Source organism: Leucopleurus acutus, assembly GCF_964270905.1.
Source record: "Leucopleurus acutus genome assembly, chromosome: 12".
Lineage (NCBI taxonomy): Eukaryota > Metazoa > Chordata > Mammalia > Artiodactyla > Delphinidae > Leucopleurus > Leucopleurus acutus.
In genome coordinates this window covers 2,078,969-2,097,069 of record NC_139154.1, presented here as the reverse complement: position 1 = coordinate 2,097,069, position 18,101 = coordinate 2,078,969, and the positions used below count along the sequence as shown (strand labels likewise).

Below are 18,101 nucleotides of genomic sequence, written 5' to 3'. Positions count from 1 at the left end.
TTATTGCTTTGTTTCCTGTCGTTAATGTTAGGCACATAGTAGGCTCTCAGTATTAGTTGACCAAATATTTCTAAGATTATTACAAGCCTAACCTTCTAGATGCCTGAGAAATCACTGTTTTATATTTGACCTGGGATGTTTCTTTTTAACCTATTTACATTTTTAAAAGTTATTTAGGGCTTCCCTGGTGGCGCAGTGGTTGAGAATCCGCCTGCCGATGCAGGGGACACGGGTTCGTGCCCCAGTCTGGGAAAGATCCCACATGCCGCGGAGCAGCTGGGCCCGTGAGCCATGGCCATTGAGCCTGCGCGTCTGGAGCCTGTGCTCTGCAACAGGAGAGGCCACAACAGTGAGAGGCCCGCGTACCGCAAAGAAAAATTTAAAAAGTTATTTAACATGTATTTTACAAGGGTCAAGCACAGTTGTTACTTCAGTGTATACAACAATGAACAAAATAATAATCCCTGCTCTCATGGAGCTTACATTCCATGAAGAAGACAAAGGATAAACAAGATAAATAAATAAAATGTAGAGTATGTTGGTTAAAAGGGCCAAGGAGAAAAATAAAGTAAGGGAAAGAGATACAAATTATGAAAGAGTAGTGCAATTTAAAATAGGCTGGCCAGGGAAAGCTTTCCTGGGAAGGTCACAAATGAGCAGATTCCAAAAGGAAGTAAAGAAGTGGGCCATGTGAATATCTGAGGTAACAGCATCCAAGGCAGCAGAAACAGCAAGTACAAAGGCCCTGAGGCAGGAGCTAGCCTGATTTGCTTGAAAAACAGCACATAAGCCAGGGTAACTTTAGTAGAGTGAGCAATGGGGAGTCTAAGAAGAGGTGAGCAGGATGACTGGCTGTGTCATATGGGGCCTTATAATCATTTGTAAGGACTTTTACTTAAGTGAAAGAGTGAGAAGCAGTTGGAGAGTTTAGAGCAGAGAAGTGATGAGATCTGCCTTAACATTTTAACAGAATTACTCTGGTTTTTGTGTTGAGAATGAACTGTAGGCAGCCCAGTTAGGAAACTTTTGCAGTAATCCAAGCAACAGATGATAGTAGCTTAGGCTTGAGTGTTAAAAGTGGAGGTGGCTGGAAAGTGGTTGAATTCTGTATAAAGTATAAATATAAATAGAAAAGAGAAGGTAAGTGACCAGAGTCCTGAGGTACTCCAGCATTTAGAAAGTCAACAAGATGACAAACAGACAGTAAAGGAGACCAGAGAGGTAGGTGGGAAACAGGAGTAGTATCCTGGAAGCCAAGTAAAGAAAAGTGTTGCAATTGTTGCTGATAAATCAGATGGGGAGTAGAATCAACCATTAGATTTTACAAATGTGAAGGTTATCTGTGACTTGGTAAGAGTAGTTTAGGAGAATAGTTGGAGGTAAGGCCTAACTGAAGTGAATTCAGGAGTTTGAGGAGAGAAAATGGAGATAGGAAGTTTTTCAAGTAATTTTGTTATAAAATGAAGCAAAGAAGTAAAACAGCACTGGAGGGGAAAGTAGGGTCAAGGGAGGGATTATTTTTAATACAAGAGAAATAATTGTAGACTGATAGAAAAGATCCAGTGGAAGTGAGAGGGCCGAATTCCGGGAACAGGATCTTCAAGAAAGCCAAAGGGGTTGGGGTCTTTTGTACAAATAAAGGGTTCGCCTTGGCAAGGAGTGTAGTGCTTCGTCCATAGGAACAGGAGACAAGTTAGAGTTTATGAGCACAGGTGCTGGTAGTTGTGTACATGCTGTAGGAGGACCTTGTGGAGCTTCTCTTCGGATTGATTCTATTTTTCTCATCAAATGGGGAAGTAATCAGCTGAGAGTGAGAGCAAGTGTGGAGAAAAGAAAACATAAGAAATAGTCATCTGGAAGAGTAAAGTCCATTAACTGAGAGCAAGGAGGAAGGATAAGGCAGGAAATAATTGTCTAGGCCAGAGGGAAGGAGAATGGACCAGGGAAACAGAATGCGATTGCTGGGCAGCATTAAGGTCTCACTGGAGTTTCATGGTGATCAATTTAAAGTGTATTTTTTTCCAGCCATGTTTTAGCCGCATGGTTGCAGGCACAGATGCTGTGACAAGGTGATTTAACTAGAGTTGCAGTTGAGCCAGACTGCAACAACAGAGAGTGTATGCAAATACATAATGGTACTGATTGTCATGGATTTTAAACCACATAAGGAGGGAAGTAGTGTTTGCTAAAGGCCTCAATTGTTTATATGTGACAAGCAAAGCTCAGTCTAGTAACTAAATTGTGCACCACCTAAAATTTTTGTTTCAGACTTTGTAGAATTCATTTGGGATCCTTTGTCAACCTCACAGACAACAAATTTAATAACACAGAGCAGAATGATTTTTGAAGAACATTCCACTTGTGAAAATGAAGTTATTAGTAAAGGCAAACAGGTAATAATTTCTAGAATTATGAATTTCTTGATATATTTGTAAATCAATAAAATTTATTATAAATCTTTGTTTACGGAAGATGCAGAAGAAGTAATTATCAGAAAACTATTTAGGGAAAAATATTTAGGATTGACCATTTTTTGCTCTTTATAATTAATAAGATGAAAGAATACACCTTGATATTTCTGAACACTCTTACAGGAATGGTAATGCTTATAAAAGGATACACATACATTCAATAAGATCCAGATTATTACTTTCATTCTTATTAGCTTATTTCTCTCTGTTCAGTGGTCTGATTTGTGTTCTCATGGCCCAGCCAGCTGTCTTTCGGGTTTGTGAATATACATTGGCCCTGCAGAGATGAAAAGGCATAAATATATTAGTGCAAATTCATTCCTTCTAAAAGAAAAAAATACTAATTACCTTTGTTTTTTTGCAAAAGTGTAGTAGTATTATGACCTTACTTTAACAATGATTTTAAAACTAGGCTAACATTCATTATACTAACTAGTTTTCTATAATCTGCCAAAGTTGAGAACAGTAATCTCTTTGAGGATTCAAGCTTCAATAGGATAGATTCTCATCTTAGCATAATTTAGAATTGAGTTTCACTGAACATAAGACATAAAGAGGAGGGAACTTTTTAGAGGCTCTTTTGAGAGTGTTGAATCTTACTCTTATTGTAGTACTCTTTTTTATAATTCTGTTTGTTGATAATATTGTATACTCATGCAGTTAAATAAGTAAACCAATTTTACGTTGAGTTTTAAGAGAATTAAGAGAGAGATTGACAGACTGGAGGGTACCCAGAGTGGAATAGCCAAGATGGTTGAAAAAGCAAGGAGACATGTCATATTCATATTCTGAACACCAGTAAGTTTTAGCTTGGAATTGCTGTCATGAAGGAGGGAAGCTGTAAGAAATAAGAGGGAGAATAAGGATACCAGCATGATTCTGCCTTTAAGAAGCATGTTATCTTAGAGGAAACAAGATGTACATAAACTGTTATTTCAAATAGGAAGTAAGTGGGAGTGACAAGGAGCACTTGTTTATCTAACTCCTGCTATGTACTAGGCACTCTGTTAGGTCTTGTTCCTGTATCATCCCACTTAGTCCCAGCAATCCTATTAACAACGGTGATAGCTTTATCTTACAGTTGAAGAATCTGAATCTTGAAAAGTTGTTCACAGTAAAGCCTTGAGTCAGAACTAGGATTTGTACCTTGGTTATTAGTCTTACTTTAAAGCCCAGGCTCATCTCACTGACCACATTGCCTCCCCATGAGTGGCCCAGATAAAGGGCTATGAACCTCAAAAGAGAGGCAGGAGAGAGAATTTACTTTCTGCAGTGAAAGAATTTTTGTTAGATGTGGCATTTGAGCAGGGACCTGAAGGAAGGAATAGAATTTGAACAGTAGCAACTGATGGAGAAAGGGCATTTTCCACTTACCCCCAACAGGATAAAAACATGTGAAAATCATGCAGGAATTAGAGAGATTCAACTAAAAAGAAGATGTGCATAGAGATAGTGTTTATATTTGAAGAAGGAATAGATTTATTCTGTGTTGTTATAAAGCATAGAACCAAGATTAGTAGGTTAGAGCTACAAGAAAGCAGCTATATAGTCCTGTATTTGCTCTCTATGTGGGATTATTTAACTATAGCCCAAATGTAAATAGTGCTTTGCCATTTTTTAAACACTTTCACATTTTCTCATTTGATCCTCGCAACCTTGTAAAATGTGTTGACTTTAATTGCATTTTACAGGTGAAGGAGCTGGGGCCCAGAGTTCCAAGTCACTTTTAAAAGATTAAAGTGGCAGGCCCAGCACTTTGTAACCACTAAAGTCTTTCAGTGGTGTTATGGATTCACTCATGAAGTCTTTATACTGGTAATTTTAATTCTGGAAGCCATCCCACTCTGAATGTTGAAAATGGGGTCTTTGCATTCGTAGGAGACTAGAACTACATCAGGACTTTCAACTTTGGCACTCTTGGCATTTGGAACAGATAGTTCTTTGTGGGAGGCTGTCCTATGCATTAAGATCCCCTGGTCTCTACTCACTAGATACCAGTAAGCACTTCCCCGTCTTGACAACCAAAAATATCTCTAGACTTACAAAATATTCTGAGGCATGGCAAAATTATCCCTACTTGAGAATCAGTGTACTATGTAATATTCCAGGTTAGTAACACAGTTTGCCAGTGATTTTTTTCAGTGATATTTAAGAATTGAAGAGAATGAGAAAGGTTCCAGAAGAACAAGTCAGACAGCATAGTTCCTGATTTTGAAGTGAAAAGCAAATGATTCTGTAAACTAATGTCTGGTGAGAATAGTTTTGATTCTGGTTAATGTTCTAAAATAGATTATTACAGAGATGGATTACGAGCACTTAAAATAAGAAAGCAGTGTTTACTGTAATCTTTCATTGATGGGGTTCCTAAACACAAACAACTGTTTATCAAAGCATATTCTTCCATATTATCTCAGTTACTTTCACTGATAAATAAGGTACTGTACAGGTACAGTAGATAATGTATTTAAATATGTTAAGATTTTCATACGGATCAAATGGGAAAAGATATGGTACAGTCAGATATACAGAAAACTGGTAGAGTATACCTAAAGAATACTGACCCATAGGACCAGAATCTTCTCAGCTTTGTCCTGTTCAGTATTTTTATTGAACTGGATGAAGATGTAAAATACATGCTAATAAAATTTCTCAATGGCAGAAAGCTAGGAATTCTGTCATAGATCTATGGATAAAAGAATTAGAATCCAAAAGAATTTCAAAATACTGAGAAAATGGACTGACTCTCAAAACATAAAATGTAAAAGGAATATACATATGTCCTACCATTGTGTTCAAAAATTCAACTGCATAAATACAAGATGGGAGAGGCACAGCTTTGAGGCAACCATAGGTAACACAGAGAGGGATTATAATCAACCGTAAACCCAATATGAGTCAACAGTGTCACTTGAGTAGCAGAAAGACTAATGGGAGTTCATCCTACTAGGTGTCTGCTCTTTTGAGTAAAAATGTTGTATGTGCTTTCCTCACAAGTAAGACTTCCCTGGGTATTTTGCATTTAATTTTAGGTTAAAGTATATTAAATGGAGAGTGTCTAAGATGGTATGGGAAAGAGAAAATGTAGAAAAGTGAGACATCAATCTTAAACCTGAAGAGTTTTCATAGGGAAGGATGATTAGATTTGCTCTGCATGATCCTGAGAAGTAACCGGGACCAACGTATGGAAGGTGTAGTAGGGGAGAGAAGTTTGTTTCTCATTAACTGAAATCTAATAGTCAAAAGATGCCCGAAGTTATGCACAGCCTCAGGGGATAGTGCATAGGTTGGTTGACCGGTTAGTGGAAATGTGAAAGTGACATCAGATGAATGCTTAGATAGATTGGTAGTTTTCAAATTTCTTTTTCTATCCACAGAAACTTTTCAAATAAAGTCTTACACACCCCTGTACACAGACACACACAAAAGTAATGCTGCTCTTGCTGTGGTGAGCACCTACTCTCATTCTCCCCTGAGGGCCTCAACATCTGCCCATGCCACCCAGGATTATCACTATGGATATGCAGAGCATCATAAAAACTACTAGCCAGAGCTTTTAAGTGCCTTTTCAGAGCTGTTTTAGAGTCTCTATACAGTGCTCACTTGAGCAACACACATACTAAAATTGGAATGATACACAGATTAGGATGGCCCCTGTGCAAGGGTGACACACAGATTCGTGAAGCATCCCATATTTTTATCATGTGTGTGAAACTTTTGAAAATTGTAAAGCATTGTAGAATTTAAAGAACCTTTCAATAAGAAAATAAAAATAATAAAATAAAAATAAAGTCTGTGTACAGAAGTGTCTGTAGTTGTTAAAACTTTACGCTTTAGAGAACTTTGTTTTTCCACCAAAGGTATTTTACTACTTGGAAAAGTTAATGAGCTCCGAGTTATAAAATATGTGAATTTAAGTTTTCTTTTGTTTTAAACAATTATTTGGAAATAATGGCAAACTTACAGAAAACTCTCGTGAATAAAAATAGCATATTCATAGGCCTTTTACCCAGATTGACTTGTCGTTAATATTTTGCCCCATTTGCATTAGTGTTTGCTCTCCCATTAGATATACACACACACACACGATTTTTTTTCTCCTGAACACTTTGAGAGTAAGTTGCGTATTTGCTAAGGATAGTCTGTTACATAACCATAGTACAGTTAGCAATTTCAGTAAATTTAACAGTACTTAATCTACCATCCATATTCTACTTCTGTCATTTGACTCAATAAAGTCCTTTATAGCATTTTTTAGAGAACTATTTTTAAGAAACAAAAATTAATATGGAAATATTTATCAAGGCTGAGATTCAAAATCATTTACATTAAGTGGAAAAAAATCAAAGCATAATTGTATTTTAAAAGAATTCAAGAGGGCTTCCCTGGTGGCGCAGTGGTTGAGAGTCCGCCTGCCGATGCAGGGGACACAGGTTCGTGCCCCAGTCCGGGAAGATCCCACATGCTGCGGAGCGGCTGGGCCCGTGAGCCATGGCCGCTGAGCCTGCACGTCCGGAGCCTGTGCTCCACAACGGGAGAGGCCACAACAGTGAGAGGCCCACGTACCGCAAAAACAAAAACAAAAAAAAAAAAGAATTCAAAATGTTTGAGAGAGTAAAAGAAAATTGAGTTTTTGTTTTTAATGTTAATATTGATATGCAGCCATTTGAGGAATATGTTACAGATACTTAAGTGAAAAGAGAAACAAGACTTCAGTTAGATACACCTTTTATGAAAAAATATATTTGGTTGAATTCTACATTTATGAGTAACTTGCTTAGTATAGGGTATATGACAGCTTAATTTGTGCTACACACATTGTCACTGACTTAAAAAAAATAACTTTCCCTCTAGTATGTAGTATGCCGTTTCCATTTTTCAAATATGGATTCCTTTTTTAAGTGTAAGACCAGTATCTTATTATAGAAATTTTTATCCTAGTACAAAGACTGATACTGTTGTAGGATATTTTCAGCCTACCTTTTATTTCAGAATTTTAATACTAATGGACATGTACACTCGTATCCTACTTCTTCCACTTAAATATTAAACATTTAAATTTGCATGTTACTACAGTCTTCATAAACTTTAGCTAAATATTTCATGCACTGGATGGACATAACATGATGTCCTTAAAAGTTCCCATGATTCAATGTTTTGGTTATTTTCAATTTTTGATATACAAACAATAAAATGAATTTGCCAAAGTGAATATACTATGTCAAAGGATATTGACAAACCAGTGAAGAAACCATATTTATAAAGCATCTACAAATCAATAAGAGATAGAACCTAATTTAAATTTAAAAAAAAAAACATATGTAGACAAGCATCTTAATTGGATACTTTGCAAAGGGACATATCCAAATGGTAAATAAGAATATGAGAAGATGCTTAACATCAGATTACACAATAGGAAAATAAAAATTAAAACATAATAAAATATGACTACATACTCACCAGAATTGTAAGTATTTAAAAACCCTAAAAATACCAGGATTTAGTAAGGGTGTAGAGAAACAGGATTTCTCATACATGGCTAGTGGGAATATAAATGGCATACCACTATTTCAGAAATCAATTTGGCATTCTGTACAAAGTTGAACATATAAACATGAACTGTATTTCAGCAGTTCTATCTCTACATATGCCCATTAGAATTGTATGCCCATGCATACTAAAAGACATGTTCTACAAGAACTTTTATAGCAACATGATTCATAGTAACCCCTAAACTGAAGACCATCTAAATAAATGTTCCATCATGCAACAGAATATTGTGCTGCAGTGAAAAGGCACCAACTACTGCAACATGCAACACCATGGATGAACGAAGTTCTCTTGTACCTAGTTGATAGTTATTTTAACACCTAAGTCTGTGAGTGTGTACAAATTTGCACTATTCTGTTAAAATTGCTTCTTTTGGTAAACACATTTCTACCTATAACTATCAGTGATGCTTTTAAATTTTTTTAAAATAGGATTTACTTAAATCCATTGTTTCAAGAATGAAGAAGGCAATAGATGATGATGTTTTTATTCCTCTATATCCAGAGAGGTAAGAGTTGCTAATTTCTAGATTTTATGAAATAGTTACTCCTGTAATACAGATTCATTTAAGAGTGTAATGTAGAAGAAACTAAATGTATTAAGTGTTTACAAAACACACATACCTATTAGGATGCAAATTGAGATTTCAACAAATATTTTTCAGTCACCTTTTGTATTGCCGTGTATGATGTCTGGCACTTGGACATAGGTTTTAGGGGGGTTTTTTGGTTGGGGGTGGTGGTTAATGATATTCCTAAGAACATGACAGTTGGCATGGCAGAGTGCTTAGAACCACAGATTCTGGAGCCCAGATTCACTATTACTAGATATTTGACCTTGGGCCTTTCTGTGCATCAGTGTCCTTGTATATAAAATTGGGCATTAAATTAATGCCTGCCTCACAGGACATTGTGAAGATGAAGAGAGTGCTCAGAACAATGCCTGACACGGAAAGCCCAGCATAAGGCCTGGAACATCACTGAGGGGCCAGAAACTGCATCTTTGAATTCTGTATTTACCTTTAAATGATCAAACAAGTAGTATTTGATGCGTATTCTTACATTTGTTAAGAAGGCATCAGTTATAGTAATGGATCATGAACTGAAGCTGTAGAGTACTTACAGGATGGAAGAGCTGTATGGAAAGAAAAAGGAACTTCTAAGCTTGCTAGTTAATGTGAATCCTGAAGAGATGCCTGCATGTAAAAATTCCCCCCCAGTAAGGTTTGTAATATTTTAGATAAGTAATATAGTCCCATGGTTAAAAAGTATGAATGTGTATTTTTAAACTTTGTTTATGTTTAAAATGAAATGTCTTACTCCCTCCCATTCCTGACCTCCATCCACCCAGTTTTTGCCCTTCCTTCTCTGTACACATACATGCATGCAAGAATGCTCAATGTTGGTAATTTTTTTTACCTTTTCAGAATTTCTTTATGCAATTAGAATTAAATACTTATAGAATTTTAATACTTATAATGCAATTAGAATTAATCTTATTTTCCTCTCCTTTTTTATATATTTACTTATAAAGTAAGTATATTGTAGTCATAACCATTGTTTTGTACCTTACTTTTTTGACTTAGTACATCTTTGAGATCTTTTTATGACATCACATAAGTTGTTTCCTCAGTCTTTTTTAAGCTGCACAATATGCCATTATATAGATGTACTGTAATTGACGAGCATGTAAGCAGTAAACCATTACTGACAATGTTGGGAATAATTTTACGGACATATTATTCTGTACATGTGGAAATGTATCTACAGAAGGCATTCTCAGACATGGATTTATTGAGTCAAAGTGTGCATGCATTTGTAATTTTAGTAGATATCACCAGAGCACCTCCTTTTATATTCTGTTAAGGCTTAGTTTGGTTGATTTTAAAAAAACAAAACCATTCAGGTTTTTAAACTCTGTTTCTGAAAGAAGAACAGTCATTTGCATTTTCTTCTTTCTCTTTCTTTTGCTTCAAATTAGTGCTGTAGAAAACAGAATGTCACCACATTCAAAGTTCCAAGAAAGACAGTTCTGGTCAGGTCTAAAGGTAAGCAGAAAACGGCAGAAATAAAAATAATTGTTTTTATTTTTTAAAAAGTTTACTATAGAGTGAAGATCAGCAAAATTCTGTAAAGGACCAGACAGTAAATATTTTAGGCTTTGTAGGTCATACGGTCTCTGTTGAACTGTTCAGCTCCGCCACTGTAGTACAAACAGTCATAGACAATATGTAAACAAATGAGCGCATGTCTTTGGTTCAGTAAGCTTTATTATCATTTAAAATTATAAAAACCATTCTTGGGACTTCCCTGGCAGTCCAGTGGTTAAGACTCCACGCTCCCAATGCAGGGGCCTGGGGGTTTGATCCCTGGTCAGGGAACTAGATCTCCCATGCTGCAACTAAGAGTCCGCATGCCACAACTAAAAGAGCCCATGTGCCACAGTCCCGCATGCTGCAATGAAGATCCCTCATGCCGCAACTAAGACCTGACGCAGCCAAATAAATAAATACTTTAATACATACATACATAAATAAATAAACATTCTTAGTTCACCAACTCTACGAAAACAGGCAGTAAGCTGTATTTAACTCACAAGCCATAGTTGTCTCACCCCTGGTCTAAATGATACAGGATGAAGTTGGTGCTAAGTCAGTGGCAAAGGAAGGTAAGGAAAAGATGGATTCAAAAGATATTAATTACGTATGAAGAATGTAGGGTGTTAGTCAAGTTTTTGACTTTGGCACCCTGGTAACTTATGATGACATTCTTTGAGGGCGTTGGAGGGGTCACAGGAAGAAGGAAAGGTTTGGGAGGAGAGAAAAGATCTGTTTTGGACATAGTGAATTTAATATCTATGGGACAAATGGAGGCAATTGGATATATGATTCTGAATTGCAGGGGACAGATCTGAGCTGGAGATTTGGGAGTCAACCACATATAGGCAGTATTTGGAGGCATGGTCATGAATGACAACTTCTGAGGAGATTGCGTGAAGCATGAGAAGAAGGCTAAGGATAGACCCTTAGGAGATACTGAGATAAGAGGTGGGCAGAGAAAGTGGAGTCTTCAGAGAGGCCTTAAGAATGAGTTGTGAAACTAAGAATGGTCATAAGAGAGTGGCATCAGGGAAACTAAGTGAAGGGCCTTCAAGAACGAAGACAGAGTGTTAATGCCACTGAAGAGAATTAGAAAGAAGACAAATTTTTTTACTGGATTTGATGATGATAAGGTAATGGGTGACCTCAGCAAGAACAATTTTGATAGGGTGAATCAATACTTGTCATGTGGTTGAGTCAGGGAAAAGGCTTTTCAAGAAGAGGGAGCAACATCAAAAATGACATTGTGAAAAGGCATTGCATATTAGTACAATTGGATGTAGTTTAGCACCTAGCGTGATACATATATTACTGGAAAGTGGAAGATACCATAAAATTCACAGAAAGATCTGCATTTAGAGGAGGGAAATGCAACCCATGTTATTTCTATTAGATTTTCTAAAAAGTATTTTACCCAAGGTATCTCCAAAGTCACAGGTTATTATTAATCTTATTTTCTATATTAGAGCAGTGAGGTTCTCAGGTTTGATTGATTTCTCAAGGTCACACATTGGTAACAGTAGCACTGGCTTTAACAGCAGTGCTTTTATGAATCCTGAGGTCCTGTGGTCTTGTATCTGATGGCCCAAGCCTCCAGGAGAGTATGGATTGAGAAGGAAGATTATTGATCAGGAAAGGCTCCAGCAAGGTAATTTGAAATAGATTTTGAGCGGTTGTCTTAAAAAAATGAAAATAGGATGAACAAATATATGGAGGTTGGAAAGAATCAAGTATTTATTCAGAATGTTTTCTGTTGATTCTAAAATTTACGGATCCAACAGTGCCAATTGTAGTGAGAGTTTAAAAGAGTTTGACCAACTTTTTATGTTTGTTGGATACTATTACAGTTTTCCTTTGGAGAAAAGGTACATAGTCACTTGACATTTTATTGTGTTTTAGCTCTTCCGCAATATTCTTCTTTGGAATGAACTCCTCCCAGAAGACACTTTGCAAGAGCTAGGACTAGGGAAGCTGCTGAATCGTTATCTTATTATAGCTCTTCTCAATGCCATACCTGGGCCAGATGTTGTTAAAAAGTGCAACCAGGTAAGTTGTGTAGAAACTGATTCTAATTTTATCGTTTTTAAAATTTAGTTATTAAAATCAATTTTGTAGCAAAATAATTAAAATTATGGTACTCACATTAACAACAAATTAATTTAACAGACTAGAAACCCAGAAGAACCCAGTATTTTAAAAAAGTATACTGGTTAACTGTTTACAAAATGAATGTTAGATCCTCACCTCTCACTACATACCAATGTAAATTACAGGTGAAGTAAAGAATTAAGTGTAAAAAAATGAAACTATAAAATATTGTACTAAGAAGATAAATGACTATACCTGATGTTAAGGGAGTCCTTTCTGAACTTAAAAGCAAAAATGGTGAGCAAAAATAATAGATTTGATAAAAATATAAAACTTCAGTAAACCAAAAATGTATCAGGATTATTTGATTATTGTTAAAACTGGAAGATGGGTTCATTGGGCTCACTATACTTATTCTTTCTCCTGTTGTTTATGTTTGAAATTTTCTATAACGAAAAGTTAAAAAGAAAGTTGAAAAACAGAAAAATAAGTTACGATGCATAACGAGGATAAATACCCACATTTTTAAAAAGCAGTAAACAATTCAAATATTCTTATTGAAAATGACCAAAAGACATGCAACATGGTGAATTGCCTAATTCACCAAAAAAAGAATATGCAAAGATAACTTCTAAACATGTGGAAAATATTAACAGTACTAATAATCACAGAATTGCAAATAATACAGTAAGGATATTGTTTTTACCTGTTATGCTGGCAAATTTTTTGCTGTTATTTCCATTATAATTTCCAGTATTGTCATAAGCACAGGGAAACAACAGCCCCACATCATTCCAGGGATACCATTCATCTAGAACGTATGGAGTGGCAATTCTGGGAAATAGTTTCTGCACTATGGAAAGAGGAATACAATTCTGGAAACTATTTTGGCATGATTGCTATAAAACCTTTAAAGTTTATACCCTTTTACTTAGCAGTTTTACTTCTAGGAAATTATCCTATGTTAAAAAATCAGATGTGCATAAAGGTTTCTACGTACAAAGAATATTATTGTAGCATTATTTATAATAGATGACAGTTGGAAAGAACCTAAATGTCTAAAAACATTAGTGTCTATCCATAAGATAAAAGTCATGAGGAAAACTTTTTAAGAATGTGGGAAAATATTTACATTCTTAAATAAAATTTTTAAAAATATAAATATATATGTAATATTAGATAGCAGTTCCTAGACAACCTCCATTTTTCTAGCTGTGGTTTTTATTTCATGTAGTTTTAAACTACATTATCTACCAGAAATTTCAATCATCATCCATCCTATGTGTGTTTCAGGTTTCAGTTTAGTTCTCTTTGACCATAGGCTCTACTATGCAGAAGTAAGGAAGAGGATATATGACATTCTCTCCACAGCTTGTGGCCAGAAAATCAGGCCAAGACAATGTGTTTATAAGTCCCAGGATCATTTATGGAAAAGCTAGATAGTTCCTTCAGAATTTTATTGAGACTTGTGGTACAAAACAAGGGGAAAGCAAGGGCAAATGACATTAAATTCCAAGTCAGTAAGGGCTGGTTTTTAAACTTTAAAAAGATACAGTTTGCATGATAAGACTTATAGGACTTTCTGCCTTAGGCAATCAGTGTGTCTGTATTTTTTCTGGATAATTGAAAAAGGTGATTAAAAAATAGGATAAATCATTTTCCTCAACTGTGTTTTCAGTGTTGACCAGTCAGATTTATTTTAGAAAGAGTGCATTCCAGAACTTTCATTTAACATATTTTATAATATATATATGGTGCAACTTTCTACTTTCTAGAAGTACGTACTGATCTTGATCTTACCAACTATAGCAAAACCAAGAATTTCTTTAAATAGTATGATCTCAGATTTTTCCTTGCTCCCATTCTCTCTCCTTTTTTAAAAAAATTCTTCCTTCTGCTATGAGGACGTTTTTCTTTTCTTTTTTTAATTTTGTTAACATTTTTCTTTTTTTCCAAAACTTTTCCCCAAATCTTGTATTACCTTTAACATGATGATGATAAGTGTTGTTTGGGGTTATTTTTCCCCCCAAAAGAAATAAAATGAATGCACATACATTGACTCTTTATGCTGCCATGGACGTTTAAAGCAATGTATTAAATTACAAGAAAATCAAAACCATAATTAATTTTTTTCACTCAGTGTATCTTAGAATGACCTTGATTTATTTCTTCATGTAGATTATACACAAACTCACCCAATTTCTTACTGTGAAATCACATTAAATGTACCTATTTTGGGCTTCCCTGGTGGCGCAGTGATTGAGAGTCCGCCTGCCGATGCAGGAGACACGGGTTTGTGCCCCGGTCCGTGAAGATCCCACATGCTGCGGAGCAGCTGGGCCCGTGAGCCATGGCCGCTGAGCCTGCGCATCCGGAGCCTGTGCTCCGCAGCAGGAGAGGCCACAACAGTGAGAGGCCCGCGTACCGCAAAAAAAAAAGTACCTATTTTATACAGTTGACCCTTGAACAACACAGGTTTGAACTGCATGGGTCCACTTCTACATGGATTGTTTCAATAAATACATACTAGAGTACTACACAATCCACAGTTGGTTGAATCCTTGGATGCCGAACCACAGATATGGAGGGCCGACTGTAAAGTTAATACACTGATTTTCGACTGCGAATGGGTCACTGCCCGTAACCCCCTGCATTGTTTAAGGGTCAAATGTAGGTATGTTAACTAAAAGTGTTTTGTGTCTACACATTTCTGGTGTTTAGTTATAAATGTTTTGTACAATTTAATCGCTCAGGAATACAGAGTATTGAAAGTATTACAAGTACTAGGAAGTATTTATAAAGAGTAGTCTATTTTGAGCTCTCGGTATCAAAATATGATTTTTTTTTAAGTATAAAACCTTGACAGAAAAAGGGGAAATTCTCAAAAGTTATTTAACCATGAACTATAAAATGGTAGAGTAATACTCAACCAACATGAGTACTATGAGGATTAAATGAAATTATGTTAGCTAAAGTCCTTAGATAATAACTGTCATTATTAAAAATAATGTGTTTTGATTATCAGATAGCAGCATGTTTACCAGAAAAATGGTTCCAAAATTCTGCCATGAGAACATCTATTCCCCAGCTAGAAAACTTCATCCAGTTTTTACTGCAGTCTGCACGTAAATTATCTACAAGTGAAATCAGGTAATGCATATTTTATTTGTACCTCCATAAGCATAGTTTAGGGTTCCATTCTCAGCAATTTTTAGAAAGATTTGTACTTTACTTTTAAAAATCTAAGACTGTCACTGAAGAGTTAAGAGATATTTTCATGTATGATCTTTAGAATCACTCAATATTTTATATTCACACCTCATGCATATTAGTTCATATTTTTAAATGTAAATCTCTTGCAAAATAAGCACTTCCAGAAAACTGTATCACAGGGGAATTTAAAATTAAAACTATAAATCAAAAGCCTCTTATCAAGCATGTTTTAAATGTCTTCTTAATTTTCCTAGCCATTTCAAAATCTCAACATTTGTTATGTACAGGTCTGCAACCTGGCATTTACCCAGCAGTAGCTAGATCTCTGTTTTGGATATCTCATTCACAGAACTAGATGTTTAAGGACTTAAATACAGTGGTATTCTGGTAAACCACCTCTCCAAAAAGAAAAAACGTTAAAACCTCAAATTGTAGCATTTGATGATATCTGTGGATAAATACTGCTGCCAGGATAGCCCATATAAGCTGCTGGTAGCAGCAAACCACAACTCAGATTTCTGATAGATTTGATCTATGCTTTTCTCCTTTTTTATAGTCATTCACATTAAAATTTGCCAGAATACATCCACTAATAGTCTGTATTGGAACTTCATGATTATGTGGAGAAGGTAGCATCTAAATATTTTATGCTATCTCAGATATTGGCATAAGGTAAAGTTTTTGTTTCAGATTAGCTACTTATGATTCACTGTGCCCTTACACATTGCATTTCTAAAAGGGAAAATGCTTTTTTGTTTTTTTTTTCAGGGATGAAGTCAAAGAAATAATTCTTATTCTGTTGAAAATAAAAGCTTTGAATCAAGCAGAATCCTTCATAGAAGAATATCACCTAGACCATCTTAAATCAGTAATTGAAGAAGTTTGAGTGAACTTTACAGGAAAGTACTAAAATGAGGTTTTAATATAGTCACACTTGGCTCTTTTGCTTGGAGAAAGAAGGAAAAAAAGAAAAAATGTTGCCACTTCTTTATTCCCAGTAATGGAGGAGAGGATTTGCAACACCCAAAAAGCAGGACTCTGTCTTTCCATTCCTTCCACCTTCTACCTTCTGGTATCATGAAAGGCTGCCCCTTTTTTTTGCAGTGTTTGCAGGAATTAGACACACAGGAACAGTAAGAGTTTAACATATTTCCATTTCCATTTGATTTTTCCATCGACTTTTCCAGCTTAAGAAAGGAGTTGAAGGAAGCTTGTCATAGCTGTTTTGGCCTTGGTTGGTCTTCTGTCCTGAACCATAAAAACCTCTTTTAGTTCTCTTCATTTTAACTATCTCTGTTTACAGATGAGTTTAAATGAAAATCTTAATCGGGATGAATTACTTGTTAAGTATTCTGATTAAGGCATTTTAGGGCTTTTGATAACTAATGCTTGTCAAATTGTTCTTCAGAAATGTGTACCAATGTATTGTACCAACAGAAGTCTAAGAAAGGTCAATGAATCTCTACCAGCAATAGGTATTATCTTTTTTTTTTAACTCATTTGCACTTAATAGGTGAAAAAAATCTTATTTTAATGACTTGTTTTGGCTATTAGAGAGTGACTACTTGTCTTTTGGCCATTTGTAATTCTTTTTGAAATATCCATTCATCTTTTTCTTATGGATTTGTAAGAGCTTTATATTTTAAAGATACTGATGTTCTGGGAATTCCCTGGCATCCAGTGGTTAGGACTCTGCACTTCCACTGCTGAGGTCACAGGTTCGATCCCTGGTCGGGGAACTAAGATCCTGCAAGCCACACAGCACGGCCAAAAATAAAAACAAAGCAAAGATACCCATGTTTTGGCTGTGCTATGTTATAGTTTCCCTCATTTGCCATTTTCTTTAAATTTGTGTATGTTTTTGGTGTACTGAGTTATCGCTTGTTAGGTAGTTACTATTTTTTGTTGTGTTTTTTTTGTCATTGGTGGTAGGCCTAGACAGGAAACAAAATTTTTTTTTTGACATCTTTATTGGGGTATAATTGCTTTACAATGGTGTGTTAGTTTCTGCTTTATAACAAAGTGAATCAGTTATACATATACATATGTTCCCATATCTCTTCCCTCTTGCGTCTCCCTCCCTCCCACCTTCCCTATCCCACCCCTCTAGGTGGTCACAAAGCACCGAGCTGATCTCCCTGTGCTATGCGGCTGCTTCCCACTAGCTATCTACCTTACGTTTGGTATTGTATATATGTCCATGCCTCTCTCTCGCTTTAGGAAACAAATATTTTAAATATTCAGCACAGGGACTTCCCTGGTGGCGCAGTGGTTAAGAATCCACCTGCCAATGCAGGGGACACGGGTTCAATCCCTGGTCTGGGAAGATCCCACATTGCCACAGAGCAACTAAGCCTGTGTGCCACAACTACTTAAGCCTGCACATCTAGAGCCTGTGCTCTGCAACAAGAGAAGCCACCGCAATGAGAAGCCCCCACGCACCACAATGAAGAGTAGTCCCTGCTCACCGCAACTAGAGAAAGCCTGCGTGCAGCAACGAAGACCCAATGCAGCCAAAAATAAAAATAAATAAAATTAATTTATTATAAATAAATATTCAGCAATGTGATTCATTTTCTAATAAAAAATTTGTGTGATTAAGAAAGTGAGGCAAGGTCATTGAATCAAAAAGAAATTGAGGGACTTCCCTGGTGGTCCAGTGGTTAAGAATCCACCTTCCAATG

At 35.9% G+C, this 18,101-nt stretch overlaps 1 protein-coding gene across 1 annotated transcript in view; it reads left to right on the top strand.

Moving 5' to 3' along the window:
• The window catches only part of GCFC2 (GC-rich sequence DNA-binding factor 2), a 73,611-nt gene extending 56,125 nt beyond the window's left edge, over window positions 1–17,486 (top strand). Inside the window, exons 12-17 of the mRNA XM_082851698.1 lie at window positions 2,269–2,393; window positions 8,450–8,526; window positions 9,999–10,065; window positions 12,016–12,162; window positions 15,230–15,354; window positions 16,186–17,486. Coding sequence (XP_082707824.1) covers window positions 2,269–2,393; window positions 8,450–8,526; window positions 9,999–10,065; window positions 12,016–12,162; window positions 15,230–15,354; window positions 16,186–16,303 — 659 coding nt within the window. The 3' untranslated portion in view covers window positions 16,304–17,486. The remainder of the gene's footprint in view (window positions 1–2,268; window positions 2,394–8,449; window positions 8,527–9,998; window positions 10,066–12,015; window positions 12,163–15,229; window positions 15,355–16,185) is intronic.
• The last annotated feature ends 615 nt before the right edge of the window (window positions 17,487–18,101 follow it).